Below are 27,946 nucleotides of genomic sequence, written 5' to 3'. Positions count from 1 at the left end.
TGGCCGAGGTTGACTCGCCCGCTAAATATTCTTTTGTATATAAAATCATTCCCTCCCCTTTCGTTCTTCTCGGCCCGGTACCCAAAGTATATCCTGGAACTTCCAAAGTTCCCCTGAACCGACTTCGTAGGTTATCTAAACCAGGGCAAACCCTCTACAGCACCACGCCTTGAACGTCCATTACCTTTACGATGCGACTCACTCTAGGCCTCGCGGCCCTCGCCGCCGCCTTCTCCTCCGCCCGAGCCGCCCACCAAGGCTTCAACTACGGCGCCTTCTTCACGGACAACTCTCCCAAAATGCAATCCGACTTCGAAGCCGAGTTCAAAGCCGCCCAAAACCTCCAAGGCGCACCAGGGACCGGCTTCAACAGCGCGCGCCTCTACACCATGGTCGTAAGCCACCCCCCTCCCAGCCTCACCCTCACCCCCCAGCCCCAACCCCAACCCCCAAACTAGCCCCCCCCTCCAGCAATGGGGCACCCCCTCCCACCCCACCACCGCCATCCCCGCCGCCATCGCCACCAACACGACCCTCCTCCTCGGCCTCTGGGCCTCCGCCGGCAACACCGCCTTCACCAACGAACTCGCCGCTCTCCACTCCGCCATCACCACATACCGCGACGCCTTCACCGACCTCGTCATCGGCATATCCGTCGGCAGCGAGGACCTGTACCGGTCCTCGCCCACGGGCCGGGCGCACGACGCCAGCGCCGCGGCGGGCGGCGCCACCGCGGAGGAGATGGTAAGGTATATTGGGCGGGTGAGGGAGGCGGTGCGGGGGACGGCGTTGGAGGGGGTGAGGGTTGGGCATGTGGATACGTGGGGGGAGTGGGTGGGGGAGGGGAATAGGGCGGTGCTGGAGGCGGTGGATTTTGTGGGGATGGATGCGTATGGGTATTGGGAGGGGGCGGTGGAGAATGGGGTGGGGGAGGAGAGCGGGTTGTTTGAGAGGGCGGTGGTGAGGGGGGTGGTGGTGGGAAGGGGAAGGGGAAGCCGGTGTGGGTGACGGAGACGGGGTTTCCGGTTAGTGGGGAGACGGTGAATAAGGCGGTGCCGTCGGCGGAGAATGCGAGGAGGTTTTGGCGGGACGTGGGCTGTGGGTTGTTTGGGAAGGTGGATGTGTGGTGGTATACGCTGCGTGATGCTGGGAAAGGGACGCCAGTGCCCAGCTTTGGGATTCTTGGGGAGGGGCTGGGGACAAAGCCGCTTTTTGATATTTCGTGCGACGGGGTTGAGGAGGCCGAGGGGGACGGTGATGCGTGCGATGCCGAGTGAGCGAGCATAGGGTATCGGGCAAGTTAGTAATAGTGCTGCAGCGTTGTTGCTGTCTTCGAGGCAGAACTAGTTCGGTCATTACCTACCTATGGCCTTTGAGCTAAATTGGGTACTCTCACGGGATGCAAGGCCGTCGGAGGTATCCTTCTGTATAATGTGTGGTTGTACGGCTCGAGGATCAGACAAGCTGTGTGACAAGTCTCTTGACGTGCCCACACAGCAGGTACCTCACCTTGTTAAGTGGGCTGGACAGCAGATCTGACTAGACACATGCAACAAACCACGAACAGGGGCAGAGTGCCCCAAGTCGTTGATCGATCGGCGCGGGAGAGGCCGGCTGGATCCCCGGCCTTAAACATCACATGAGTCGTTGAATCAGTGGCATGACGCCGCTAGTCGACGTACCTTGATAGGCCATACTTCTTTGGGCAACTGGGTACCGTCATCAGCACATAGGCTAGGGATAGGTACATACATACTGTGCCGCCGCGGTCAGTAGCCGTATCTTCCAAAACTCCCTCTCCCATATACTCAGAGGGAAGCCTCCTTGTATACTACAGTCGTTGCAGGAGCCACCCGCCGTTTCCGCTGACGCTCACGTCGCTCACGAGCTCTGGCAAAAGCTGTATGCCTTTGGGAAGCCTTTCCGGGCAATGCCCTGGGCTGGACCGTCCGGCTGACCGCTCGACTCTCGTCTTCCGCTTCACCCGCCCGCATCCGAGTGATGATGTGACCGCCCGTTGCCATGGGTCTCAGCGGATCTTGTGGAGATTGATGATCCTACCTAAAACGGAGACAGCTGAACGAGAGCGAGCAATGATGAGTGTGCTTAGGAGGAAAAGGGTCAAGCGGATCGTCAACCTTTTTGCTAGCGCCTTTTTTTTAATCGGATAGGAAGAGCTGAAAGACAGGTGTGTTTTGGGTCTAGTCCATAGTCTAGTGTGGGGAATCGCTCGATGTCTCACGACGCGAAGCCGCTCATCACTCTTGGCATCACCGAGATCTGAGACTCTGGCAGTGTCTGGGAAGCCAAGAGGAGGAAAGCCCTTGTACATGAGGACCCTGATTTCTGATCGCCGGCGCCAACATGTTCTTGGCCCGGCCGGTCCCTTTACAGGTCTCCACAAGCCGTCTATGATCTTAGGATCTAGTAACTTGTCGCGTCGTAGGTTATAGAAAATATCCAACTTAGATCGGGTCTTCGACGGCTACGTCGAGATTCCACACGCCCGAGCCAGACTAATGTATGTATATATAGATAGGTATCAACAAAGGACGGGAAATCACGCATCAGCGTAAGGAACTGATGGCACCGGGATATTCGGACAGCGACTGGACTTAGACCACTACACTACTAGACTAGCTCACATCCCCTGGCACCATTCACTGATCGACACGACCTTTCGCTTGGTGATATGACGGCCTGGCGGGTTCTGGTCGCCGATCAAGTCAACTCTGACAGACCGATCCAATCCCTCAGCGCTTGTCGTGGAGATGTTGAGTTGATCAGAAACTCAGAGGGCGGGGCGGTTCTGCCGGTCGTCTACAAAAAGGCCGTCCTCCGTCATGGTCAAGTGTATGTCGCCAACCATTGATTCCCAGCATCCTCACAGTTCACTTTCCTGTCGACTCAAAACCTCCAGCATATTCTCTCAGGCTTCAGACCTCAGGCGCCTTCAACCAACACCTCAAACATGGTTTCCCTCCGCTCCCTCGTTACCGGTGCCGTCGCACTGATGGCAGCGGCTGTCAACGCGGCCGCCACGCCCCAGCAGATCGCTGATAGCATCAAATCGATCACCGATAAGGGCGCAGAGCTCCAGGCCCCGGCCCAGAGCATTACTATCCTCAATGCCCCCTTGATCGTCATCGGCCAGGGCCCTTTCCCGGTATGTCTTCCCCTACGTCGCTTTCCAGAACACGGCCTTCGTCCTCTAACACATAGCAGACGCTCATCACAGGCTTCAACGACATTGTCTCGACTGCCAACGTGTTGATTTCTCAGCTCCCTGGGACCGACCCCGTTCAGCGTAGGGGTAGGATTCCTGCCGGCATAGCTAGGCGTGGGCCTGATGCCGACCTGGTTTTCAACGCTTACCGCGAGGTAGCTTTATCCACGTCCTGTTTTCATGCATGGCTTTTCGTTTAACTAACGGTTTCTAGATGGTCAGTGTTTACCAAATACTGCTCAACATCCTGATCGGCAAGGCTGGACTCCTCGAGCAAATCCCTCTCGTTGGCCAGCCCGTGGCTACTGCCCTCCGCAACGTTGAGGGTGTTGTTGACGTTAGTATCCCTACCACGCCCGAAGTTGGTCGCCGAATAACATTAACGTGATAACGTACCCTAGACAATCGCCATCACACTAATCAACCTGGTGGAGAGCCGCGCTAGGGACCTCGAGTCCGAGGCCAACTCCCTGGATGCGACCCTCAGCCTCTGCATCAACAAGTATGACGGCCTCGGCGCTTAATGGGGAGCGGAGCGATTTGCAGTTAAGCGCGGCCAAACGTGCTGTTTAGGACGGTAGTACCTGAGGTGCACAGTGGCCAGGCGGGCAAGATATGGACACAGGCACAATACTTGGGGATTCGCTGTAAATACCTAGGTACCCAGGTTGCCAGCGAAGAGGTTCAATGCTAGTGAACAGAAAAGATATATGTATATGTGCTTCATGCAAGTATGTATGTACCTCGAGTGCAAATAGCCATCTCGAGCAACCTGTAGAGGACAATGTGAGAGGTGATATTCTCCCTGCTTCCCTGGCATATTTGGGGTTTCGAATAATGGCAGGGTAGCATCTTGGTAACTGTTAATTAATGACCCGCCATTATGCGTTCCGAGTACCTGGAACCTGTTGCCCAGAGCCACAAATACCCGGTTTACACCATGATTAATTGGGGCCCAAGTGACACTGAATGTAAAGAAACCAAACAGTTTCGGGCCCGCGACAACGACTCACAATGCCAAAGATTGACTCGAGGGATCGACCTCTGTGACTTCCCTATCTGATCATGCCCCGGATTCCAGGCTCAGCCCTACGGGTCCGGGGCTTGGCAAAAAGCATCCTCCTGCCAATTTCGACCAGCTGGCCTCTGATCCACTTCACAACTTCACAATACACACACGCGACCCCTTTTTCATTCCTCATCCCATCCCGACACCGTTGCGGCCAACATCCCGCAACACCCCAATTGCCCCGCGCAATCCGCCGCGATGGCCCTCCTCCCGCTCCGGCGCACCCGCGCCGCGGCCTTTGTGCTCGTCGCGACCTTTACCCTCGCAGCATGGGCCAACACCACCGCCGACAAAACCGTGACACCTTCCCCCGACACCCTCTCCCTCGCCGACCTCGACGCCCAACTACAAGTTCGTAACCCCTTCCCCCCCCTCCCCCCAACAAACTAACCACTAACCACCCCCTCCCCCCCTAAAAACAGGAATGCCCCATCATCACGCACCTCTCCACCCTCAAAGCGACCGCCCACGCCGCGCACCCCCCCTCCCTGACCACCCGCCTCTTCACCACGCTGTTCCCCTCCTCGCACCCGGCCATCAACGCGCTGCTCGCGACCCTCTACATCTCGGGCCCGCCCAACTTCCTGCTGGCCCTGTGCCCGACCAACATCGACCCGGCGTCGCTGTCCGTCATGGTGGCGTTTGCGGTGGGGGGGCTGTTGGGGGATACGCTGTTTCATTTGCTGCCGGAGATCTTTTTGGGGGAGGATGAGCCCGAGAGGGTCAGGTTGGTGCTGGTGGAGCCGAATCGGAATTTGTTGTTGGGGGTGGCGGTGTTGGTGGGGTTTTTGGTGTTCGTGGGCATGGATAAGGGGTTGAGGATCGCGACGGGGGGTGTGGGGGGGCATGATCATGGGCATGGGCATGTTGGGCATGTGCATGGGGATGGGGAAGGGAAGTCAAGTGCGGTGGAGGGGGGGGAGACCGAGGGGGTGAGGTTGAGGAAGGGGAAGAAGGGGGAGGAGGGTAAGGAGGGGGGTAAGGAGGTGGAGAAGGAGGTTAATCCGTCGGTTAAGCTAGGCGGGTTGTTGAACATGATGTACGTGGGAGGATTCTTTCTACTGGGACCATGGTTCCACGGGGTGATGATGCTAACTCCCTCGCAGCGCCGACTTCACGCACAACATCACCGACGGTCTGGCCATGTCGGCATCCTTCTACGCATCCCCCACCATCGGCGCCACCACCACCGTCGCCGTCTTCTTCCACGAGATCCCGCACGAGGTCGGCGACTTTGCCCTGCTCGTCCAATCGGGTTTCACCAAGCGCCAGGCCATGGGCGCGCAGTTCGTCACCGCCATCGGCGCCCTGCTCGGCACCCTCATCGGCATTGCGGTGCAAGAGTTCGGCGGCGGGGGTGGTGGTGATGCGGACGGCGCGGCCATGAGCATGCGCGGCGGCCTCTGGGGCACCAGCCTGACCTGGGGCGACATGCTGCTGCCGTTCACGGCCGGCACGTTCCTCTACGTCGGCACCGTGGCCGTCATCCCCGAGCTGCTCGAGACGGGCCCCAACAAGGCGGCCGAGCTGCGCAAGACGCTGGTGCAGTTTGCGGCCATCTTCGCGGGCGCGGGCATCATGCTGTACATCTCGTGGCATGACTGAGGGATTGATGTGACTGTTGTTTGGGAGTATACCATGTCGTTGGGTAGAGAGGCTATAGAGTTGGTAATTGGGTTGATTAGAGTCACGCCATGTTAGAGGATTGAGAGTCATGGACGGCCAGCGTCGGCATTGCCGCCGAGGTAGCATTTAGGAGGCTTGGATACTAGAATTGTTTAATTATGCCATCCATTCCCTTCGATGAACGATGACTCGGCTCCTCAGTGCTGGGCCAACGTGCGGAGCCATTTCCAGCCGCATCTTGTCGTGGAACCTCGAAAATTTCGACGCGGAGCAACGACGAGCCAGTGATGACCCGACCCAGGGTTGTGATACTGATGCGAGTGGATTATTAAGACGGGTTCTGACAAAGCAGAAGCAGCACGGGCGCATCAGCCACGTCCACCATGGTGGGTCCTCGAGGTCGGTTAGCAGCCAAAGGGGCCCAAAGGCGCGCCTGACTCAGTGCAGGGGTTTCTTTTAAGGTTGTTTGAAACGAGACAGACATGTCGACAGAAAGGCGCAACCCCCGGTCGCTAATTCGCGACCCCCAAATCCAGACGACAAACGGCTTTCTGTTGGGCTACCACCCACTCGGACTGGCTCTCGCACTCGTTGAGGTCGATCATTGCCTGGGATGATGCACACCCACCCTCTCTCAACGGCTTACACTATGACGACAGGATGCCGAGTGTGCACACTCGACAAACCGTCCCAGGCCCCCGGGTGCAGACATGTACATAGTAGGAAAAAAAAAAAAAGCGGCATGGACGCAACGTGGATCCATGCCGTCTTAGCGGGTGGTGTGTGGGGTCCCGCTACCAAGAAGTCCGCATCGCTGCGGAGTGGGTGGGTTGCTAGGTTGCCCGATGACTCCAACAATCTCAAGACCCGTGCTCGATTCTCGAGCCGCGACGCGATGCGATGGATCCGAGAACCCACGCGGCAGGTCGGCACTAAGCCTCCAAAGGTGGCTGCTAGCGAGGGTTGGTCTTTTTTTGACGGTTCACGAGGTGGCTCGGCTCGGCTACCTACGTATTAGTTCACTAGGGCTGTTGAAACGGGAAGGATGGCTCCGTGCGGCTCGAGTGTAGGAGGTTCTTGTGTAAGCTGTCACTGATCCTGGCACGGCGAAGGTTGTCTTCCGTTACGATCGAGACAGTTCGTTTCGGTTCTATGTTTGTCTTATACTGCCGCGTGTCGATGTCATCGACAGCAGTCCCCAGAACATTGAAAAAAAAGCGGATGGATGCGGAGAGGGTGCGGGGATCGAGACAGGGCTGGCTGGCCCAATTGGGTCGCCGGCCGGCAACCGTGAGGAGCGGATGGCCCACGCGTCCCGGCTCTCGCCCGTCCGACACCGGACCCGGGCAGCTGGACGGCATCGACATCCGCCACAGGGCGGCTATTGATAGCCAGTTTTGCCAGTGACGGTCACACGAGCTATACCGTATCCGGACAGCATTGATCATGCAAACCAGCGCCGCGAGTGGGATTCGAGGTTGAGGCTGAACTGAACAGTTTGTTAGCTCGCCAGTTTGTGAGTTTGTCATCCGAGAATCGGACAGGGGAGCTCTACGCCTTTCCCCAGACAAGGTGACAAGGATGCCAAGCCCCCAGGAACGGCTAGGGTGCTGCGTGCTAGGGCCAGTTGGACATTGTGGAGCCCAGATCGATTTCGTCAACCGTTTCCGTCATGGGAGGGAAAGAGAGAGCGAGCGCCTGTGACACAATACCTGCCTAGGTACCTTAGGTACCATAACCTGAGCACCTGTACACCCAACGCTTTGGGCGGCGTGAGGCTTTGGCGGGAGATGGATGCATGTAATCTACCACCCCGTGCTGTCGTGCCACCGCGTATTTAAAGGGTTTCTCACTCGGCTGACGACGAGGCATACGTGCGAGTGTTGAGAACAGTCATCATGCAATCGTGACAATCGACGGAAGTAGCCAACCGATGGCCACGGCAACCCCACTTTCCAGGTTGAATTGTGTGCTTGATGCCTGGCACGAGCCTGGCCCGAACCTGGAAGCACCTTGAGGGCCCCTCCTTTGGGGCTGCCGGATGTGCAGCTAGTGCGGCCAAGGAAGCGCTGCAGGGCCACATCCCGCCCTTTCAACCACGCACGCTATGGGCGCATTCGCCAATCAGAACCCATCCCCGGCCCGGCGAGGCACGGCGAGCCATGTCGGGAAGAAGGGCGCCAGCAGATCACTTGGGCGCATCAACATGACGCTGCTCGTTTCGTTTAGCGGTGGGCACGAGCTGTGCTTGCTCCAGAGAGAGAGCCCAGGAGCCCAGGAGCCCAGTACTGCTTTGTAATGAGTCAAGGCAGCCAGGTTAGTCAGTCAAACTCTATGAAGTTAGATCCTCTCCATCCATGGATGGATGTCAGTCACAGGGCTGAGGTTGGTTGTTCTCTTCCCACTGTCGAGTCAACGGGCTTCTTTATAAAGAGAAAGAATAGGCCCCCCCATCTAGAACCGGATCCCTTGTCTCATACTAAGCATCACATCCCCTGACATCTTTATTTGTCTCCCGACTGCCCGGCTACGCCGTTTGACAGCAGCACTTACACATCTGCCTTCTCCCGTTACACCAACCACACCTTACACATATTTCCGGCCACAGTCATAACGTTATCCCCGCCGCGTTCCGCCTACTGTCGACTGACTGCAGACTGTCCCATTGGGACCCACCCCTCTGTGTCGAATCCTATCCTTTTCTCTATTTCTCTCCCACAGCACGCCAGTTGCAATGGGCACCTGGCTAGCTTCGTCCGCGGCGAGCATGGTATCTCCCAGCACCGCTCCGAGCCACGCTAAGAGGATGGCGTACCCCAAGTCAGACATCAACGTGAACATCAAGGGCCACTACAGCTCCAAGGTCTACACCTCTCTCTCGCCCGTGGCCGGCGACCTGACCATCACAACCAAGCGCGATGTCCGCTTCGACTCGATCCAGATTTTGCTCCTTGGGCACACCAAGACCCTGTTCGAGGGCATGTCGGCGCCCCAAGAAGTCACCCACACGTTCCTCAAGATGGTGATGCCCATCCCCGAGTCGACCTACCCCGTGCCGAGGGTGCTCGAGACCGGCGAGACCTACACCATCCCCTTCAACTTTGTGATCCCCAACCAACTCACCATCAACGCCTGCAACCACGCCCGGCTCTCGGACGCCATGCAGGACCACCACGTGCGGCTCCCGCCCAGCCTCGGCGGCTGGGAGCGCGACGACATGGCGCCGCTCATGGCCCAGGTCGAGTACAAGATCACGGCGCGCGTGCTCCGTGACGACGGCGACCGCAGGACCCGCATCATGGAGGCCAGTCAGCCCCTGCGCGTCCTCCCCGCGAGCCCCGAAGACCCCCCGCTCAACATTACCGACAAGGACCGCCTCTACCGCATGTCCAAGACCAAGACGCTGCGCAAGAACATCCTCGCCACCAAGCTGGGCCGCCTCACAGCCGAAGCCCTCCAGCCGGGCGCGGCAGTGCTCTCCTCGGACGGGCGCCGCGTCATGTCGCACCCGATGGCGCGCATCCGGCTATCCTTCGACCCCGCGTCGCCGCGCACCCTCCCCCCAACCATCACGAGGGTGACGGCCAAAGTAACCGCGCACACGTACTACTCCTCCGGCACCATCTCCTCGTTCCCCAACCTCGGCGAGTGGAACGCGCCCTACCTCACCGACCGCCGCGGCCAGTTCTTCACCTCCACCCCCCTCCCGCCCGTCACCCTCGCCGAGCAACCCGCCTGGACATCCCCCTCTTCCAAGCCCTCACCATCCTCATCCCCCCTCGCGCGCCGCGACTCCGGCTACGGCAGCAGCATGCACTCCGCGCGCAGCAGCAGCAGCGATCTCGACACCAACACCAACGACAACATCCACAACCCCCTCCTGCCATCGTCCCCATCAGACCACAAACAGCAAATCACCACCCTCCACGTCCCCCTCTCCCTGCCCACCGACAAGCGCACCTTCGTGCCCACCTTCCACTCGTGCATCGCCAGCCGCGTCTACACCGTGCAGCTGACCGTCGCGCTGGCGAGCAAGGGCGCGTCGAATACGGTCACGCTGACCGTGCCGCTGCAGGTGGCGGTGGATTCGTCCGTTCCCCAAGCTCCTTCTTCGAGGGCGTCTTCGGAGAGTGGGGAGGGAAATGAAGAGGTGGTGGAAGTGGGTAATGGGGGCCCGCCGAGTTTTGAGGAGGCTGAGGCGGATGAGCATTTGAGGCCGCGGGTGTTGCTGGTGCCGTCGGAGGAGGAGTTGGGTGGTGGTGGTGGTGGTGGGAGGGAGCGTGGGAGTTGGATGTTAGCTGCCGGGGGGGAGGGGCAGGTGGCGGATCGGGGGGGGTTGCCTGAGTATGGGGAGGCGGGGTGGAGGAGGAGGGTGGATTGAGTGTGATTTGGAGTGTTTCATTTCGGGTTTATTTTCTTTTTCTTTTCTCCTTTCTTTTGTCTGTTCTGTTATATACCTGATGCATTTCGGGCTTGTTGTTGGCGTTGGTTGGGAGTTGGGGTGGATCTGTTGCACAAAAAAAGGATAGACGAGTGATGAGCGAGATACCTGAGTAATAACTGTTTAGTCTTAAACTTGCTGGCTCCTTCTGATTTTTCAGGTTGCTGGACTGACTTGTATTGATGGGAAGAAACCAAGTCTCGGTTGTTACCGGTCTTATATCACCCAGGGCATCGTCTTATGCTCAACTCCCGACCTATTTCTCCTCCTGAATCTCTAACTGTCTGTTCTTGATACGAAGATTAAAGCGGCTCGCAGATATCTCTTTTCACTAGAACCCTCACCTCCTTTTCCAAGCCTCGGAGACTGGCCAGCAACTAGCTAGATAACTGCAAATAAACAAACCCCAGAGCCACGTAGTGTATAGCTGCATGTGTAAGTGGGTGAAAGATGCATGTTGAGGCTTTGTTTACCTCCACTGCCAAAACTTGAGGTGGTAGATGGCGGGCATGGAAAGAGCCAACCTACGGCCCTAATCGGAACCCTCTAACATCCAGTGAGTGGTCTCTGATCGCTGCTCATTTCGGCTCTCTTCTCTCGCGGCACAGGGGTAAATAAAAGGGTTAGGGTTCACCGCGCCTCATCTTTCCTGTTTGGCTTTGGTGATTCGCGCCTTGTGACGTCCACATTCACAACTCACATCCATCATTTCACAGCTATGATATCGTCCCACCCGGCCGGCCGTGTAACACCGGATATGCTTCCAATTAATTAAGTTCAAAACCACACCAGGTAGACTGAGAGCACCAATCGCCAACTCCAGCTCTCCAACATTTGGCTCACTACCTACGCTCTCTCACCCAACCCGGGAAACTGTCAAACCTCACTCATATCAACAACAACAAACTCACATCACAATAAGCCCCTCCAAAAAAAAGGGAAACAAAAAACAAACCAACCCCACCCCAAAAATGTTTACCCTCGCCCTCCACCACCTCAACACCCTCCTCCAGCTCCTCCACCTCCGCCGCGCCTCCCCCTGGACGCCCCCCACGCCCCTCGACTGGCTGCTCACCTCCCCTCTCCAATACCTCACGCAACTCCTCTACCGCCACATCCTGCTCCCCCTCCGCGGCCACCCCTTCCACCCGCCGCGCGGCCGGCGCCCCATCCGCGTGGTCTGCCTGTCGGACACGCACAACCTGATCCCCGGGTATGCGGTGCCGGAGGGGGATGTGCTGGTGCATTGTGGGGATTTGACCGTGGGGGGTAGCGTGGGGGAGCTGCAGAAGCAGGTGGATTGGTTGAGGGGGTTGGGGCACAGGTGGAAGGTGGTGGTGGGGGGGAATCATGATGCGTGGGTGGATGAGGGGGTGAGGAAGGAGTTGGGGCTGGGGGAGGGGGGGGAGGTGGATTGGACGGGGGTGGAGTATTTGTGTGATCGGGCAGTGGAGTTGGAGTTTGAGGGGGGGAGGAGGTTGAATGTGTATGGCTGGGGGGCCGTGCCGTGGTGTGGGGAGGGGAATGCGTGAGTGCCTTTTTTTTTTTGTTGAGTTTGTTTTTGATTTTGAGATTGGGAGGAGATGCTGATGGATGAGTAGGTTGCAGTATCAACGGGAGAAACACCCGTGGCAGGGGAGGATACCGGAGGAGACCGACCTGCTAGTCACCCACACCCCACCGGTGAGTAGCCTCCTTCATTTGACGACCGAGTGACGGTAACTAACACCGCCAGCGCCACCACCTCGACCTCGGCCTCGGCTGCGCTGGTCTGCTCGATGAAATCTGGCGCGTCAAGCCGAAGCTGCACGTCTTTGGCCACACGCACTACGGCTACGGCAAGGAGGCTGTCTACTACGATGAGTGCCAACGGGCCTACGAGTCGCTCATGTCGCGGCCCCAGAGAGGGCCCTTCTACGACATGGTACCGAGCGCCCGGTGGACCGACGCCTTCAACGTGCTCTGGTACGGCGTCTCCAGCATCCTCTGGAAGTGGATCATGCTTGGGCCAGGGACCAACAACGGCGCGCTGATGGCCAACGTGTCGCTTATGTATGGGAACAGCGGTAAGCTGCGCAATCCGGTGACGGTGGTGGATTTGTAAAGTATTAGACGCTGGGCTGCTGTTGCAGCTTGTGAAAAATAAATAGAGTCAGGGGAGCACGTGGAAATTGGGTTGTTTATTGTATTATAAGCGTTTTTGACAATGCCTGGCATGCCCCAACGCAGCTTAGATCCTTAATAACACTAGAAATCATACACCGGCTCCTTGCTCTTGATACAATCATCGTTACAGTCCACAATCTTTACACCATGATCCGCCTCAGCCCCTCAGTCCCGCCCAGCACCCGCCTCCCGGTGACGGCACACCTCCCCTCGCCGCTCTCCCACTTGCCCGCCCTCTCGGCCATGAACTTCTCTTGCCTCGCGTGCGTCCCGGTAAGCCACTTGTGGATGCAGGAAAAGCAGTACACAATCCCCGTCTGGCAGGCCGCGGCGGTGGTGATCTCGCCCTCGCAGATCGGGCAGTGGTCCGAGTCCTCTGGCGCAGGGACTGTGTAGATGGGCCGGAGCGACGACGCCGCGATGGGTGCTTTCTCCACCGCCCGCCTCTCCTTTTCCTCCTCGTCAATCTCCTCCTCGTCCTCCTTCGCCGCGTCTTTCTCCGCCTTCGGCTGTGCCTTCTTCTCAGGCAGCCCCGTGACGACGGGCGGTGGCAGATCCAGGCTCTCGGCGGCCTTCCTCGACAGCTGCTTGGCAAAGTCGGACGCATACCACCACTCCAAGAACTTGAGCGCGAAGATGCTCGTCGGCAGCACCATCGACAGCCCGCCCAGCATCCTCGCCCCGATGGTTGTCGTCCCCCCTCTCTTCGCCACCTTCTCCTCCAGCGTCTCAATCGCGCGATAATCCGCCCCGTTCATCCGGCGCACCCTTGTCCCAATCAACCACAAAAACGGGCTGTGATACTTGGAGTTATCAAACAAATACGCCAAATTAAACGCCAACATCGCCAAATAATACGCCGCGTTCACCCCGGGATACACCCTCCTCAAAAACCACCTCCACCAAAACCGCACCCTCTCCCTCCACCCGGCCCCAACCCCCGGCCGCTGGTGATACGCCGCCCCCAACAACGCGCGCGGCGCATCCACCTCATACGCCTCGTCCAACTTCCGCTTCAAATACGGCACCCCCACGACCACCGCCAAATTCCGCCACACATCCCCGGTCCCCAACCTCAACGCCTCCCTTACCGCCCCCGGCGCCGCCGCCGTCGCGCGCGGGAGCTCAGCCGCCAGGGCGCGCTCGCGCTTGAGCCCGTAGAAGTGCTCGGTGAAGGCGCCGCCGCGCGTGCGCAGGTAGTGGCGCTCGACGAGGAGCGCGCCGAGCGCGTACAGCTCGTCGAAGCGGTTGAGGATGCGCAGGAAGAGGCGTGGGTGGCGGTGGGTGAGGAGGGTTAGGAGATAGCGGAGGGTCGGGGGGAGGAGGGATGAGAGTTGTTGTTCGGAGAGGAGCTCGAAGAGGGAGGGTTTGAGCGTGTCGAGGGGGGGGTGCAACGCGGGGGTGAATTCCATGGTGGGTGGTTTTGTTGTTGTTGTTTTTTTGGGGTGGGGGGTGTTATCGTCGCATTTGTGACGGTTGGTGGTGAGGTTTGATGTTGGGAGTTGAGGCGTCGAGGTGTCGAGGTTTGGGTTGTTGAATGTTGATTGCTGAAAGGAGCACGGCCTGACAGGTGAAGATGCGATGACAATCGCGACATGGGTGCGACGGCTAATCGAGCAGGGGTCGACACGCCAATGCCGAGGCACATGCCCCGGAATTTGGGGACGGCCTCGGCGGGGATTGGCCCCACAGCGGGTAGCCCCTGGTCCCCTATAACTCGGGGGTTGGCATGTGTGGAAGGAGTACCTCAGGCAGGCAGGCAGGCTGAGGCAGGTTACTTTTTGGTTGATAAGTGAGAAAGAAGGTTGAATTTAGGTAAGATTTATATCCCCAGTTTTATGGCTGTAATTGGTTCCATTTCTTACCCAGGGACAGAATCCCAATCCTTCGGTAAACATCGTCGGATATAAGCATCCGGGCCATTTATAACATCCATCTTTATTTATTCCGTTCCATACAACAACTCTCCCCATCTCTTGCACGGAACAACCACCGAAATCATGTCGAACCCTGGAGCCAAGCCAGCAAGACATGCGGCCACCTACCTCGATCTCACCGGCGAGGAACGGGTCCGCGAGCTGATATCCCAATTCGCGGCAACAATCGACCGGCCAGACGATCCGGCAAGCTCTAGTACCCCTTTTATTTTGATAGTACAGTACATCAACTAACAGCCTTATTTTCCTGGGTTAGGAATGGACAAAATCCCTCTTCCCCTACCTAACGGTCCACTCTGTCTCCCCTGACGGACCCCATCCCTCGGTGACCTTCTCTTTCATTGTGCAGCCGCAGCACTGCAACCGGCTTAACAATCTGCGTAGGTTCTCCTTGCGTTGGTGGATAATGGCCCTGTCCCTTTCTCTCATGGGAGCCAATCCATCAGGCACCTCTGTATCCCCCCTCCCTTGTGATTGTTGTCATTAACATCCCCCCCAGACGGAGGCTGTACGGCAAGCCTCTTTGACTTTTGCACCTCGACGGTCCTCGCAGTCATTGCCCGCCCCGGCTTCTGGTATGTCCTTCTCCCCTTACTCCTCTTCCTCCTCTACCCTCTCCTTCCATCCCCTTCCATGACCCATATCCCATACCCCCCCGACCCCCAACACCCATCCACCCACACCCCCAAACAACCCCAACCCCCCAAACCCACCCCAAAACTCACGACTCACCCTCGCCCAGGTCCTACCTCGGCGTAACCCGCACCCTCAACACGACCTACCTGCGCCCGGCCCCCGCCGGCTGCGAGGTGCGCATCGAGTGCGAAATAGTGCAGGTCGGGCAGCGGCTGTGCAGCCTGCGCGGGACGATGCGGCGGGCCGACAACGGCGCGGTGGTGGCGACGTGCGAGCATGGGAAAGTGAATACGGATCCAGGGGTTGTGAAGGTTTGAGTGAGCCTGCTTGGGGAGGGTGGTGGTTGGGGTGGTCGGTTTGAAGGAGGGTTTGTTTGTTTTGAGTTTAGGGAGCGGAAAGAGGGAAGTGTGGGTGGTGGAGTGGGATGGTAGAGAGACGTTGTGTCGGAACGTCGTGGAAGGTTCACAGCTTACTTATGGCGGATACCCGAGTACCTTACACTGCAAACGTTGTCTTCATATTCGTAGCGAAGCTAGATCTAGAGCCCGTTTCAGCCATGCCCGCCCGCAAGCACTAGCCATACGCCAGAGTACCAGCAAAATCATCATCATAATCGTCCTCGTCATCGTCCTCGTCATCCCGATCCTCCCCCAACCCATCCAACTCGGCCGCCACGTCCTCCACGTCAAAGATATCCTCGTCGTCGAAATAGTATAGCCCGTCCAGGTCGTCCTCCAGCTCATACGCGGTCCAGTCCGGCCCGAAGGGGTCCAGCACCTGCAGGTTGAACTCGTCCCGCGCATCATCGTCCTCGTCCATGAGCTCCTCTTCCATGTCGTCAGCTACTGCGCACCAACTCATTAGCATTCTTCGCGGCTATAGGCGGGAAAATCACGATGATGTACTAAGCGGAAAGAGATCCTCCAACAAAACCTGCGGCCCGTCGCCTGTGTCCTCGCGATCCGAGATCTTCCAAAACGCCGTCGGCCCACACGGCCCCTGCGCGTTGAAGTCCCTAGAAAAGTAACCATTAGCACAGCAGACCAAATAAAAGATCACTCCCTGTCGGCTTTGGCAGAAACGCACTTATCAAACCAGGTCCCCACCACGCCGCGGGCGGACTTGATGCCGCCGATCTGGACGCCCTCGCTCTTCCAGCGCTCCTCGCCGTGGAAAACCGAGTACGACGTCCAGCGGACCTCGCCCTCCGGGGTGACGCGGACGGTGCCGCGGATGCTAGCGTCGGCGTTGTCGTCCCACGACCCGTCGAGCGCGCGCGAGAAACCCGTGAAGTGCGTGACCGGGTGGTCCGGGTGGTCGCCGGGCCCCGCCGGCTCGACCTTGGACACGCGGATGCGCATCAGGATGAGCCGGGTCGCCTGGCCGACGTCGAGGGGCGGCCGTGGCATGTCGCGCGGGAGGCTGTCGATGATGGGGAAGTTGAAGTGGAAGAAGTCGCTGAAGTCTAGATGCCGTGAGTGCCGAACTGGGGCCGTTTCGGCCGGTAGGGCAGGGGCGGGGGGGACTTACCCAGGAAACTAACAACCCTCAGCCAGCTCCCCGCAACCCCGTACGGGTCCAGCCGGTCCAGCTCCTTCACCTCCCCTTCCTCTCCCTTCTCCCGGTCCCTCGACCAGGGGATATAACTCCCGTTCCAGCTCCCGGCAAACGGCTTCCCCCAGAAATGCCAAAAGATGGGAAACCGCTCCAGCCCCTTGCACCTGATATTCCCGCCCAGCACCACCAGAATAGCCTCCACCTTTTCCCAGTCGACCCGCACCTCCGCATCCTCCTCTTCACCGAGGTCCAAAAACGGGCCCCACTTCGTGCCCCTCGTGTACTCCCTCAGATCATACACCTTGGAGCACGCGAGCGGGTACACGCCGCCCCTATGCCGCGCAAAGGTCAGCCTCCCCCGCCACGCAGCGCCCTCGGTCTGGCCATGCCGCACGCCATCCTCAAACCCCAACCCCCAGCCATACAGACAATGCAGCTTCGCGCTCATCTGAAACACCTCGCGCGATGCCTGGGACGTCCCCATATCCCTCCCACCCCTATCCCTCTCCCTCCCCCTCCCACTCGAACTTCCACTCGAACCCCCATCCCCACCCCCCTCCGCAAAAGCACAATCCCACCCATCACCACCCCCCTCCCCCTCCCCCCCCGTAAACCCGCACACCCCCAGCGCCCGCGCCCGCTGATACAGCGACGAGCGCGCCAAAAACGCGCGCCGCGCAGGTTCCGATTCGAACAGCGACTCGAGGAAGCGGGTGTTTTCCGAGGCGGGGAAGGTGCGCGCGCGGGATTTGCGGGTTGGGGAGGGCGGGTTGTTGCTGGGGGATTTGATGGTGGTGGTTGTGGTGGTGGTGTTTTGCTTGGTGGTGGGGTTGGGGGTGGGGACGGTGATGGCGTGGTTGAGGAGGCGGGTGACGGTGCGGTGGACGAAGGGGAGGTGGGTTTGGAGGGCCTGGTTTGATGGGGGGGTGGTGGTGGTGGTGGTGCTGCGGCTGGCCTCGGGAACGCAGATCTGCTTGAGCTTGATAATGTCGTGCAGCTCCTGCTCAAAGTCGAGGTCTTTCACTGGGGGCTCGTCCTGATTGCGGGTGTTAGCAGCTGAGTACTAGGGCGCGGTTGGTAATAGTGGCGCGGCATACTAGGACGCGCAGATAAATGGCCCGACAAAGAGGGTTGTTGCCGTTGATGAAATTATTGAAGACGCGGCATGTGAGAGGAAGCCAGGTGAGGTCTTCGGGTTCAACATAGCTGAGGATGTTGTGTAATATTTCCGGTGGGAGGTTTGTCAGGGCGGCCGCCATTGTTGCCACGGATTGGAAAGCGGGCGGCTGTTCAAGTTTGGATGATGGAATCTCAAGCAGTAATGGATGATGAGTGGATGAGATAAGATGATGCAAGTTCAAAAATACCCGGGACCCCACGGCTCGGAAGGCGCGGCGATATCGTGGAACCCCGCGGCAGTCAGGAAAGCTTAACTAATTAATGGAGGGCTTCACTCATTGGGCGAGAGGGTTCAAGCTTGAATCTTGGCTGCTATGCAACGGGCGATGCAAGTTCCCCAAACCGCAATCTGGGGCTTGCTAATGAGGAATGAGGTTAATTAAGCATGTCTTGGGAATGGATGCATGAATGCAATGCAATGTATGTATTTATATACATACAGGTAGGTAGTTAGAAATGGCCTCACATTCACGAAGGACTTGCATCTCAAAACCGACCTCCCGTCCTCCGCAGGAAAAGCGGGCACGGAGCCTCGAGCTGACCTCGGTATCACCAATCACAAGATCAAGCACGGTAACGACACCTTGACATACATCGCTAAGGCATCATCATGCCTTATATACTTGAAGTACAAAAAAGGGGTATAGGTTTAGGAAATCAAAGCAAAATAAAGTTGCCGAGCCACGCTCGCTTGAAATGAAGAATGCCGTCCGCCCACCAAATGTTGCTCCCGCTCCTGTTTCTTCATGCCTCCCTCCTCCCAGGTATATGTCATCTTTTTATGTGTGAAATATTCCCAACTTTCGTATCAGACATCCTCCCACCACCCCACCGAAAAAAGATGCACGTGTAGATGTAAATAACGTCAAAAGTCCTGCCGACCCTGGGCTTAGTCTCCAAAAAATGCACAACTATGCCCCCCTCTGCATTTTAAAAACGGCCCCCGGACCCGAAACTCAGACAACGCCCTGGCCCGCGTTGAGATTAATGCAGTTATTCATGAGCGTGGCGCCCTCGTGCAGCAGCTCCCACCGCGAGTCCCCGAACGCGTCCTTGAGCACCATCAGCACGGGCGTGTTGTGGCTGATGCCCTTCATCGACTTGAGCTCCTCGGGCGACGTCACGTTGCCGTACTTGGCCAGGTAGTCGCGCATCAGCCGCACCTTGTCCTGATGCGTCGCCGGCATCGGGATGTTCGGGCTGGCGCCCTCGAGCGCGAACCCGTAGCACCACACGACGAGCGCCGCAAAGTAGAGCACCCACGGCCGGTTGAGGAGCACGTCGTCCCTCGCCGAATACGGCTCCTCGTGCCGGCCGTAGCCGCCGTTCGACGACCCCGGCGTGGCCACCGTATCCGTGATCATGACTGACTGGAGGAACTTGAGGGCGTAGTACGTCGCGTCGCGGGCCTTGGCGGACGGCGCCCAGATGTCCTTCATGCGCCGCTGCGCGCTGTTGAGGTCCTGCGGCCCGATCGCCCGGCCAAGCAACCGCTTTGCCCTCGCAAAGATCTGGCAGTCCACGATGTCGACGTGCATCGCCATGTGCGCCAGATGATGCAGCACGATCCGGCTCTCAAACACGACGTTGGCCTCGTTGCGGTTGGACGCGTCGTAGTTGTAGGGATCTGCTGAGGAGTCGCCGCGCCGGAACAGCGTCTTGTCAAAGTCGCTCTTCCACGAGTCAAACGCTCGCGTCAGCGTCCCCCGCCACTTGTCGCGCCCGCCAAGCGCCTGAGATACGCCGCCCCCTAACGAGTTGACCTGGAGGTCTCGCTGGTTCATGTGCCAGCTTACACTCAAAAGACCGGCCATGAGAATCGTGCGCCCGAAGGAGTTGGTCTGCACCTCCTGGCTGCTCAGCGTCCGCTTCAGCCCCTCGAGGAACGATATAGCCTTGTTGCCCACAGAGTTCAGGTTGGCATCGATCCTTGCCACCTCGGGCCCGCTGGTGGCTTTCCACAACTTATCGTCGCAGGGTAACGGTAACCGCATCTCGTGAGCCACCATGACCGTCGAGTGACCAAACATGGTTGCGTGGATCGAATCGATGACAAACGCCGCGAACGCCGCGCGCCGAGTCGACTCGTTCGTGATCCAGTGGTTCCACCACTCCTCGGGCGTGTGGGCGACCCCTGACGTCGACGACTGCCGGGACCCGTTGGTCTTGTCATCCCGGGGGTTGGGCGGCGAGTCCAACGCTGATTTGCCGATCAGCGCTCTACCGCGGCGCATCAGCGTAATCGTCGTCGCGTGGTGGATATGGGCCCGTTCGTGTAGCTCTCTGGTCGAGTACATCTTCTCGTACAATTCCAACAGCAAGAGCGTCTGGAACACCCACAGCTTCGCCGGCGGCCTGCAGTTCGGGTCTTGGAACATCTCCCACCTAAGGTGCCATGCCAGGAAGTTAGACAGCTGCGCGCCGGCTTTAGTAACCTTCTGCCCATGCGCCTTATCCAAGCACGCGGCGCCAATGGTCATCATGGCAATCAACAACAGATTCGGCGTCTTATCGGGCGAGAACGTAGGCTTATGCAAAATCGGCACCTGGTCGCTAAAGTGCAGCCAGTACGACCCGATGTAAGCCTGCATCATCTTGCGGCTAAGCATGTGCGTGTCGTCGTTGCGGTCGCCTTCGATAATGGTCTCGCGCTGTCGCTCAACAGGTGCATGCCCGTTCTCGTGGAATCTCTCCTTGATAAACTCAAAGATCTCTGCCGTCTTCTCTTCTGAGATGACTGATTCGGGGAGGTTCTGGTCCAGGAGGTTCGTCACGGACATGACCTGCTGTGGCCCGGTGGAGGCGGGGAAATAGCCTAGCTGGTTCGGATCGTTATAGTAAGGCACATTGTATTGGTTGGAGAATTCCCCGTAGCTGTAGCATCATTAGCAAAGAAACCTCGTAGTGAAAAAAAAGCCAGACTCACTTGTATCCCTGCATCGGAACCCCGGTCATGGGCGAGCTTGCTTCGCCGTGGGTATTGAATAAATACGCCACAAAGTCCTCGGGGATCGCAACATAAGGTGATTTATTAAGAATGTTATCACTTCCAAATACCGGCATGGTCTGTTGCATGCCCATTTGGTCGAGGAGCATCATTTCCCCGGTCGCCTGAGGCGGCTGGTCTGAGTACTCCCCGGTTGTTGATGGGGCGTATGCTTGTTGATCGTCGCGGGCGACCGCCCCCGCCGACGACGTAGCAAAATCCGACGGCGGGAGGCTGAAGGGAGGGAAGTTCTGTGGCGGGACGTAAGGCATTGCGTTGGCAGACTGGGGCGTGTTATGAGGCTGGCTGTGGTAGCCGGGTTGTGTGGAGATGGGAGATAGCACCCCGTAAGGGCCGACATTGGTCTGTATCGATGGCCGCCGCGGATCTTGGGGTGAATGGTGGGCTGGCCGTTGAGCCATATGCCCGTACGTCGGGTCGTGATGCATGTAATCGACACCGTTTTGCACTCCGTTCGCGTAGCTTGTGGGAGGCGTATTCGTCATTGGAGTGTATGGGCTCCCCATGGCGTCCTTGGGAGAGTGATACTGGATCGACAAGGACCGGCCCTTGTTGTAAGCGGTCCCCGGCCGGTTGACTTCCGGAGAGGCGGAACCGGCGGCGGGGAAGGGTTGCATATGGTCCGTCACAGGGGATGCCTGGCTCATCATCGAGTCCTTGCGGCTCAAGGCCGAGCCCTTGGCTGTGTGGCGGTCCTTGTGCCGGTTACACAAGTCCAGTCGGACAAAGGTCCTCTGGCAGTCGCCAATCCCGCACTTGTAAACTTGCTTCGGGTTGTGGTTCAGCTGATGGCGGTAACTTTGCACTGTGTCAGCACTCTCGAGCACGGTCAGTTGCTTGCAGGAAAGGAACATACAGATGCTCGGCTCTGGAGTAGCTCTTCCCGCAGCCTTTCTCGGGACATTCGAATTTCTTGTCCAAGCCCTTGCGGCTCCGCCTTCGTTTGCGCGCGGGGCCCTCCGAGTTGGAGGAGTGCGCTCCATCATCGCCATCCCTATCACCATCGCCATCCAGGTCAAGCCCTTCTACGTCCTTGTCGTCGGATCCGCTGCGCCGGCGACCTCGCTCGTGCTCGGACTCATGTTTGACATTGTCCGGAGACCGTGGCCCCGTTAGCGGCGGCATGGTTTGGGCGGGTCGAGGGGCAGGCCCGGGGGCTGTGATTTCACTTGGGTGAGAAGTGAGAACCGAAGCCATGTTCCCACCAATTACCCCATCGGCAATCACCGGCACTTTCTGGTCGCACAGTCAAGTGACACCGAGCCGTGACCGAAGTCCTCTGGAAGTCCTGTGGGTTACGCGGCGCCTCTCTGCACTGAAATTCCCCGGTGCAGATGTGGGCGAATCGGGATGAGCCGGGGGTAGGTATATATAGAAAAGGAGGCTCTGTCCCGGTGTCTCAAAGTGTATGTACTGCGCCGTTGGTGAAGCGGGTTGGGGAGGCGATAATAGTATCGTGAATATCAAAACCGGGGGGATGGATGGGTTGTCCTGCGTCTGGAATTCAGATGGGTACCGGATGAGAATACTCGTATCGGACTCGTTCGCAACCTCGCCAGACCAGTTCCGGATGGATTCAGGGTATCATGGCCGGTAGGAGGGACTCAATCGCAACTCGCTGGGAGGCGAGTATGAGAGTGACCAAAATCAGTGGCGTAAGGGTCTGGCGCCTCCCGAAAAACTTGCGACCGATGGTGCCTGGCTTGCAGATTGGCCCAGCTAAGGAGAAAAAAGAAACTTGGAGTTACGCGGTACCTGGTCTGGAAGAAAATCAGCAAAAGGAACAGGAAGCAATGCGAAGCGACTCCTCGCGGGAAAATGGGACGGAATGCGGTACGCTAATAGCCCGGCGCGCATTGGACTGAAAAGGGCCTGGACAACCGAGCGGGGGGAGAAGGCCGGGGTACGGCGCGGTGGACGGCGGTGGGGAGGGGGTGTGTGCCAAGCAAGCTGCACGCAAGCTGGTGGACCAAGCGCTCGGGTGGAGCTCGCTGAACCCGCAATGGGGCAGGAACTAGGCGGACCAGGCAGGGAGGGCGAGGGATAAAAAAATCTTGTCCGTTCCGTTCCTGCCTCGCCAACCTGTCACGCCTGTCAAGGGACGGACGGGTCCTTCCATGGATGGAAGTTCCGATTTCTTGTCAGGCAGTTGCGGGCAGGCAACAATTTCCAGATTCGAACCGGTACCTCGGCCGGGCCCGAGCACTCTCGTTGCCACCCCCCAAATCCATCGTTGTGTGAGACTGCTGCAGGGCTCTCCGGTACTGCGCGTTGCGTCGCTCTCGGCAGCGCCGTGTCCAGATTCGGCCATCAAGAACTCCACGGACATCTGCGCACTGTCCAAGTCGACTCCGCGATGGGCCGCCCCGAGCCTCCAATCCCGGGGTAATTTTGTGTTTCGAAACTCGGACCCGGATTGGAACGGTTGCGACAGTGCCTGGGGGATAATCGAAATGTGGCACCAATGGTACCGCAAGGGGGAGGGGGGCGTTGAAGGAAGAAATGCAATGCATACATACCTGTTGGCGAAGACGCACCCGGGCTGCCGGGGACTGTTGCGGTCTCTGGTTTTGGGGGCCCTCCTCTCCTGATATTCACGGCCCTTCGGGAGGAAGATGGCGAGGGGGTTGACGCGCGGGAGAGTGGGCTGGGTGCACAGATCAGGATTGGTCTTGCCCGAGGATGGAATAACTTCACGCGACCTCGAGGTTGCCGAGTCCCTGTCGTTTGACGTTGTCACTCTGTCCGACCTTGGCTTTCCGTGGGTCAGAAACGGTGTCGTGGGAGAGCGGGAGTGAGATGAGCAGTGGGAGTGTGGGGGTCTTATTATTCCCTGCAAGTGAAGTGACTACGGGTAAGAATCGTGACGGCCATAGGATGCGCCGTGTTGGCGTGACCCAATTGAGCGAAGCTCAAGACCAGGGGCGGGGTGCTCCAACCCATGCGGTTTTAAACAAACCCGTTGTCTGTCTGTACAGATCTGTGCCTGTTCCTGCCACCGCTCGTTCCGCTTAGCTACTGCAGAAGCGGTGCATCCAGAGGCCCCCGCGTTGCTGGTCAATATCAACCGAGCTCCTAACGTTGCATGTCGGATCGTTTCTCCATCGCATTCCCGTCAAGAAGAGATCTGGTATCTTGCGGCCGGCTACCCGGCTCCGGGGAGCGGGGTTCCAGCTAGCAAGGACTCCAACGAGGCAGGCTCCTTGCAACCGCTTCCGCAGGTGTCGGATGCTCCATTGTTTGAGCAACCCAACCCAGAAGCTGTTGATGGGTCCAGAAGCCGCACATCCAAGGGAACTGCCGTGACGCATTGGCGATCGCCGAGTTCGCACTTCACGCAACTTAATCTGTAAAGCATCGCATAAACCCTCTTCAACAACCGCCACCGATTTCTCCATTGTTGCGCGGCGGTGGGAGAAGGCCCCCCTCGATGATCCCCACTATTTCCGCATCTTGGCCAGATCCAGGATCCGCGGCGCGGCTTCGTCTGGAACCCGCCTCCAGACACGCCTGGGGCGTTGGCGCCCACCCAAGGCCAGGAGACTCGAAAGACGGCACTCTTGCTTGGTCCGCTGTAGGGCATGTTAGCAACGCAACCCGTTCCCCCGTAGCTGTTATGTCCCTTGCCCCAACCAGCTTCTCAATGGCCATGTTCGGCCCACCATCTAGAAGTCTCATGATGCTGCAGAGAAGGCCGCCTTCCCCCTTTTTCCCTTTCTCGTGGTAAGCTGACCCCGCTTCTCCGCCTCCTCGTGCCCTCCTACTCCCTCCGGGACGAGGCACTACAGTATGGACTTCGTGAACAAGCATCTGGGATCTTGCGAACAAAATGGGGTGGTCGTTGGGAGCTGGCGTGGCCGCACTGCCCACACACTACTGTTTGTGGCGTTTGCGGTGGTCCCCTGGCAGTCGAGCCGAAGAAGCCTCGGTCGTCACAAGGCAAAGAATGCGGCGTGGGATTGTTCCTATGGCTGGTGCGTGGCATGGGATCCCTGCCTGTGAATCGGTTCGCTGAAGAAGGTGTGGGGTTCGAAATGTCTTGTCTAATTGGCCATTTGCCTGGAAGCTGGCTTTTTCTCCCCGCTTTTTTTCTTCATCGTTATTAAAGCCAAAACCTCATCAAACGTTCGGTTCAGCCCAGTTGCTTTGCCAGCCTTCGATAGTCTTGCTGCCCAATCGGCTCGGTTGATGATCGAAATTCAGCTTGTGATCGAAACTCACTCCTTTTTCCGTAGTTACGTTTCCTCGGAACTTGCCTATAATCCAAATGAATTAACTCCTTGGTTTCGCAACCCAGGTAACTACTGTGTAGCCACTGAACTTCCAACGCGGCTAGCCCAAGCGCCCAGCAACGTGACCGAGACCTTCCTCGGCCGAGCATGTAACTAATACTAGTTTCGATCGATCAGCAAGGACGCTGGATGGGCAGATGCGATGATGCCCTTGCGGCACCAATCAACACGAGACTACAAAGCAATCCGCCGAGTTCCTGCACACCGAGTGCTCACAAAAAAAACCACCCCTGCGTAACCCCCAACCTTAACACCTCTGAAAGTTCAGAGAAGATTGGCACTGCCACCAGGTGTTGGCGTTGTCAGACGAACCCGAGGACCTGGCAAACGCCCCCGGCCGACGCTGGTCCGGGAAAGATCTTCACAGCCTGTCTTACCAGACCTGAGTTACTCCCGAATCCCGAATTCGCTCAAAAAGCCATGATAGGCCAAGACATCAGCTCCTGTTGTTGAAGCAAGGCCGCCAATGTGGGGTTAACGTGGGAGATCGACGCGGAGCTTTTGGACTGCCGTTGGGCGTGGGGTGTCGGCGAGTCTCGTCCCCCAGCCTCACGAGCGGCCGGAGCCTTCTGAAGGAGCCGGGCTGCCAACCACCAACCGCACCTGACCGGGTCTCAGGGTTCAGTGTGCAGCGGAAAACGCCACCGGCGTCCTTCGTGGCGGTCTGCTGCCTGCACGTCGACCAAAACGTGAGCGCCTCTGCGTCTGAACCGGGGAAGTGGGTGCCCTCCATGACAGAAAAGGACTCACTTTAGTGTCTGAGGTGGTGCCACACAAGAGACAGGCCGTGCTGGGAAAGGCATGGACTGCAAAACTACGGCATAGCGAGTCGTGGTTTTTCTTTCCTCTGACCAGCCTTTTTTCGCCTTTGTTGTTCCCCGGTTTCAACTCAACTAGCTCAACTAGCGGCAGGCAAAGTCTCCGGGCAGACTCCTTCATCGCTCCAGACGAAGCCAAAAAAACTCCGTGGTAACTAACTCGCGGAAAGCCCCCCGTCCCCCACTCATCCATATTTTCTGCGGAGTTGGTTACCTCCTCGGCTCACTTACCAAAGCAGTACAGTTAAAAGAGGACAAACAAAAAAAAAAAATGAGACAACGGAAACACGAAGCCCATTGCCCCCTTCAAACCTCGAAAAACGGCAAAAAATCACAAATGACGGACCGGGCTACCGACTTGAGGAATGCCGGTCCAATTGGCATTTGAGCGACATGGCGGCGCAAGCTTCCACAGCAGCCATGACGGGCGAGCGGGACCCAGACCCAACGAGCCGGTTCCTGTGGCACAACAACGCTGACAGCCGCGCCTCAGCCACACCATGCACCAACCAAAGGCTCAAAAAGTACCCTGTCGTGCCTGTGTCGTCAGAGCCTGGGGAACCCGCGCGCTTGTTGCCCTGTGCCTTGCAACGCAGGGCTGCAATCTCTTTCCGTCTCCAGCTAGAGACCCCTCTCACACGCAATGCCCACTCCTCCCACAGCACTTTACCACCGCAGATTTCGAATCCTAATCCGTAGGATGTGACGAAATCGAGCTGAGAGCAGTAGCAGTAAACACCACTAGCGCACCCCTCGACGCATTATTCGGCAAAAACAATCGCTTCTTTTTCCAACATCTTTTTTTCTCACAATGCCCCCCTCGAAAGCCGCCCGGGGCGGTCAGGACGATTCCAAGATCGACAACATCCCGACCGCCAAAGAAAAGAATGGAAGCGGCGGCGGAACTAAGATGCGGCGAGTTGCCAGCAGTGCGGGTTCCAACCTGCGCGAGGTGACGAACGCCAGTTCTACGGCCACTGCTATTGCTACTGTCCCCGACGCGGCAGCCAACACACAAGAGTCCAGCGCTCCAGGTGTAGGTGGTGCCTCGACATTTCGCTCCGGTTTTTTTTCCTCTTCCTCGCGGTGCACTCGCTAATCATTTTATTGCCCCTAACAGCTGCAATGGCCCGCTTTCGAGAGAGAGGTCCTCCACGCCTACCGCCGAGCATACCGCCTCAAGACACCGACCACTTTCGTCAGCGACCACCACGAATGGGTACTGACCCAACCGGGGAGCGTCGGCCTCTACTCACCGACCATTGCACAACGCAAGGAAGTCCGGAGGCAGAACAAAGACCAGTTGACCAATGTAGTGCGGAAGCACTTCAACGGCCTGGGCGTGCAGGAAAACGACATCATCGTCGAGTTCCTCCATAAAGTGCGGAGTCAAGGGGTGACAAAGGGAAAGCCGCAGCGACGCGAGTATATACATCCAGTTGCTGAGCGATGAATCTACTGGACCTAGACCAGGACGGACACAAGAAATGGAGGGAAACAGCACTCTTTCGGTAGCATTGCAGCCACAACGGCGCGCGCGCTTTGCAGCGGGGATATTGGAATCATGGTCAGGAATATACCCCCGTGCACAGTTTGCATGGACGAACATGTTATGTACGTCAAACCACTGCTTCATATCGGTGGTGGAGTTGAAGGGCGCATTTTTTTTCTTCATAGGCATTAAATGTCATTATTACAGTGCATACTATCCCAGTTTGTCGGTATTTCTGCTCGTTGAAATCCGGCGAGACACTGCCGCTCCGTCATCCGCGGAAAGCCGGGCGTACGCGAACTCTGCAATTAATTCACAGTTCGCGCGTCGCCAAGAGGTGGGGCCCACATATCGTTAATACATAGAATGTGACTTCAACCATGAAGTACACATCAGTTCGTCACTCGGCTAGGAGAGGGAGAAACAGAAAATTAGCAGAATAAAAAATACGACGCGGGGCCTGGGTTATCATGAAGAGTAACATAACAACAGAAAGATGA

General features: G+C 58.0%; 11 protein-coding genes across 11 annotated transcripts; 8 read left to right on the top strand and 3 right to left on the bottom strand.

Annotated features, from left to right (window-relative positions):
• Positions 1 to 124: 124 nt before the first annotated feature.
• On the top strand, positions 125 to 1,277 carry F5144DRAFT_620662 (glycoside hydrolase superfamily; the record flags this gene model as incomplete). Its single annotated transcript, XM_066792031.1, has 3 exons — positions 125 to 395; positions 472 to 960; positions 990 to 1,277. Exons 1-3 carry the CDS (start codon positions 192 to 194, stop codon positions 1,275 to 1,277), a joined length of 981 nt encoding a protein of 326 aa, XP_066642753.1. The 5' UTR covers positions 125 to 191.
• A 1,694-nt stretch (positions 1,278 to 2,971) lies between these two features.
• Positions 2,972 to 3,750, top strand: F5144DRAFT_602420 (UVI-1; the record flags this gene model as incomplete). The annotated part of the gene is made up of 4 exons (XM_066791202.1): positions 2,972 to 3,166; positions 3,226 to 3,381; positions 3,441 to 3,563; positions 3,628 to 3,750. 4 exons carry the CDS (start codon positions 2,972 to 2,974, stop codon positions 3,748 to 3,750), a joined length of 597 nt encoding a protein of 198 aa, XP_066642752.1.
• Positions 3,751 to 4,149: 399 nt separating this feature from the next.
• F5144DRAFT_620661 (ZIP zinc transporter-domain-containing protein) lies at positions 4,150 to 6,085 on the top strand. Its single transcript, XM_066792030.1, has 3 exons — positions 4,150 to 4,646; positions 4,718 to 5,334; positions 5,402 to 6,085. Exons 1-3 carry the CDS (start codon positions 4,494 to 4,496, stop codon positions 5,898 to 5,900), a joined length of 1,269 nt encoding a protein of 422 aa, XP_066642751.1. The 5' UTR covers positions 4,150 to 4,493; the 3' UTR covers positions 5,901 to 6,085.
• A 2,570-nt stretch (positions 6,086 to 8,655) lies between these two features.
• Positions 8,656 to 10,302, top strand: F5144DRAFT_488501 (uncharacterized protein; the record flags this gene model as incomplete). Its single annotated transcript, XM_066785666.1, has 1 exon — positions 8,656 to 10,302. One exon carries the CDS (start codon positions 8,656 to 8,658, stop codon positions 10,300 to 10,302), a length of 1,647 nt encoding a protein of 548 aa, XP_066642750.1.
• A 746-nt stretch (positions 10,303 to 11,048) lies between these two features.
• F5144DRAFT_532462 (Metallo-dependent phosphatase-like protein) lies at positions 11,049 to 12,466 on the top strand (the record flags this gene model as incomplete). The annotated part of the gene is made up of 3 exons (XM_066786966.1): positions 11,049 to 11,890; positions 11,964 to 12,045; positions 12,098 to 12,466. The coding sequence occupies exons 1-3, from the start codon at positions 11,334 to 11,336 to the stop codon at positions 12,464 to 12,466; spliced, it is 1,008 nt and encodes a 335-aa protein (XP_066642749.1). The 5' UTR covers positions 11,049 to 11,333.
• A 154-nt stretch (positions 12,467 to 12,620) lies between these two features.
• Positions 12,621 to 14,164, bottom strand: F5144DRAFT_571670 (Pex12 amino terminal region-domain-containing protein). Its single transcript, XM_066788846.1, has one exon. The coding sequence runs from the start codon at positions 13,938 to 13,940 to the stop codon at positions 12,669 to 12,671; it is 1,272 nt and encodes a 423-aa protein (XP_066642748.1). The 5' UTR covers positions 13,941 to 14,164; the 3' UTR covers positions 12,621 to 12,668.
• Positions 14,165 to 15,600, top strand: F5144DRAFT_571669 (HotDog domain-containing protein). Its single transcript, XM_066788845.1, has 5 exons — positions 14,165 to 14,343; positions 14,404 to 14,651; positions 14,722 to 14,845; positions 14,965 to 15,040; positions 15,208 to 15,600. The coding sequence occupies exons 2-5, from the start codon at positions 14,529 to 14,531 to the stop codon at positions 15,416 to 15,418; spliced, it is 534 nt and encodes a 177-aa protein (XP_066642747.1). The 5' UTR covers positions 14,165 to 14,343; positions 14,404 to 14,528; the 3' UTR covers positions 15,419 to 15,600.
• Positions 15,208 to 18,223, bottom strand: F5144DRAFT_648568 (uncharacterized protein). The gene is made up of 5 exons (XM_066792952.1): positions 17,756 to 18,223; positions 16,632 to 17,694; positions 16,188 to 16,566; positions 16,007 to 16,116; positions 15,208 to 15,946 (listed from the first exon to the last, which is right to left on the bottom strand). The coding sequence occupies exons 1-5, from the start codon at positions 17,915 to 17,917 to the stop codon at positions 15,675 to 15,677; spliced, it is 1,986 nt and encodes a 661-aa protein (XP_066642746.1). The 5' UTR covers positions 17,918 to 18,223; the 3' UTR covers positions 15,208 to 15,674.
• Positions 18,224 to 18,793: 570 nt separating this feature from the next.
• F5144DRAFT_488661 (fungal-specific transcription factor domain-containing protein) lies at positions 18,794 to 21,969 on the bottom strand (the record flags this gene model as incomplete). Its single annotated transcript, XM_066785673.1, has 3 exons — positions 18,794 to 20,711; positions 20,764 to 21,642; positions 21,701 to 21,969. 3 exons carry the CDS (start codon positions 21,967 to 21,969, stop codon positions 18,794 to 18,796), a joined length of 3,066 nt encoding a protein of 1,021 aa, XP_066642745.1.
• A 2,704-nt stretch (positions 21,970 to 24,673) lies between these two features.
• Positions 24,674 to 25,522, top strand: F5144DRAFT_547690 (uncharacterized protein; the record flags this gene model as incomplete). The annotated part of the gene is made up of 3 exons (XM_066787488.1): positions 24,674 to 24,818; positions 25,142 to 25,225; positions 25,410 to 25,522. 3 exons carry the CDS (start codon positions 24,674 to 24,676, stop codon positions 25,520 to 25,522), a joined length of 342 nt encoding a protein of 113 aa, XP_066642744.1.
• A 1,243-nt stretch (positions 25,523 to 26,765) lies between these two features.
• F5144DRAFT_592582 (uncharacterized protein) lies at positions 26,766 to 27,407 on the top strand (the record flags this gene model as incomplete). Its single annotated transcript, XM_066790374.1, has 2 exons — positions 26,766 to 26,990; positions 27,075 to 27,407. 2 exons carry the CDS (start codon positions 26,766 to 26,768, stop codon positions 27,405 to 27,407), a joined length of 558 nt encoding a protein of 185 aa, XP_066642743.1.
• Between the last annotated feature and the right edge of the window lie 539 nt (positions 27,408 to 27,946).

This window comes from Chaetomium tenue, assembly GCF_020726465.1.
Source record: "Chaetomium tenue strain MPI-SDFR-AT-0079 chromosome Unknown F5144scaffold_4, whole genome shotgun sequence".
NCBI lineage: Eukaryota > Fungi > Ascomycota > Sordariomycetes > Sordariales > Chaetomiaceae > Chaetomium > Chaetomium tenue.
The sequence above is the reverse complement of the archived record's forward strand: the minus strand, read 5'-3'. Positions and strand labels throughout refer to the sequence as shown.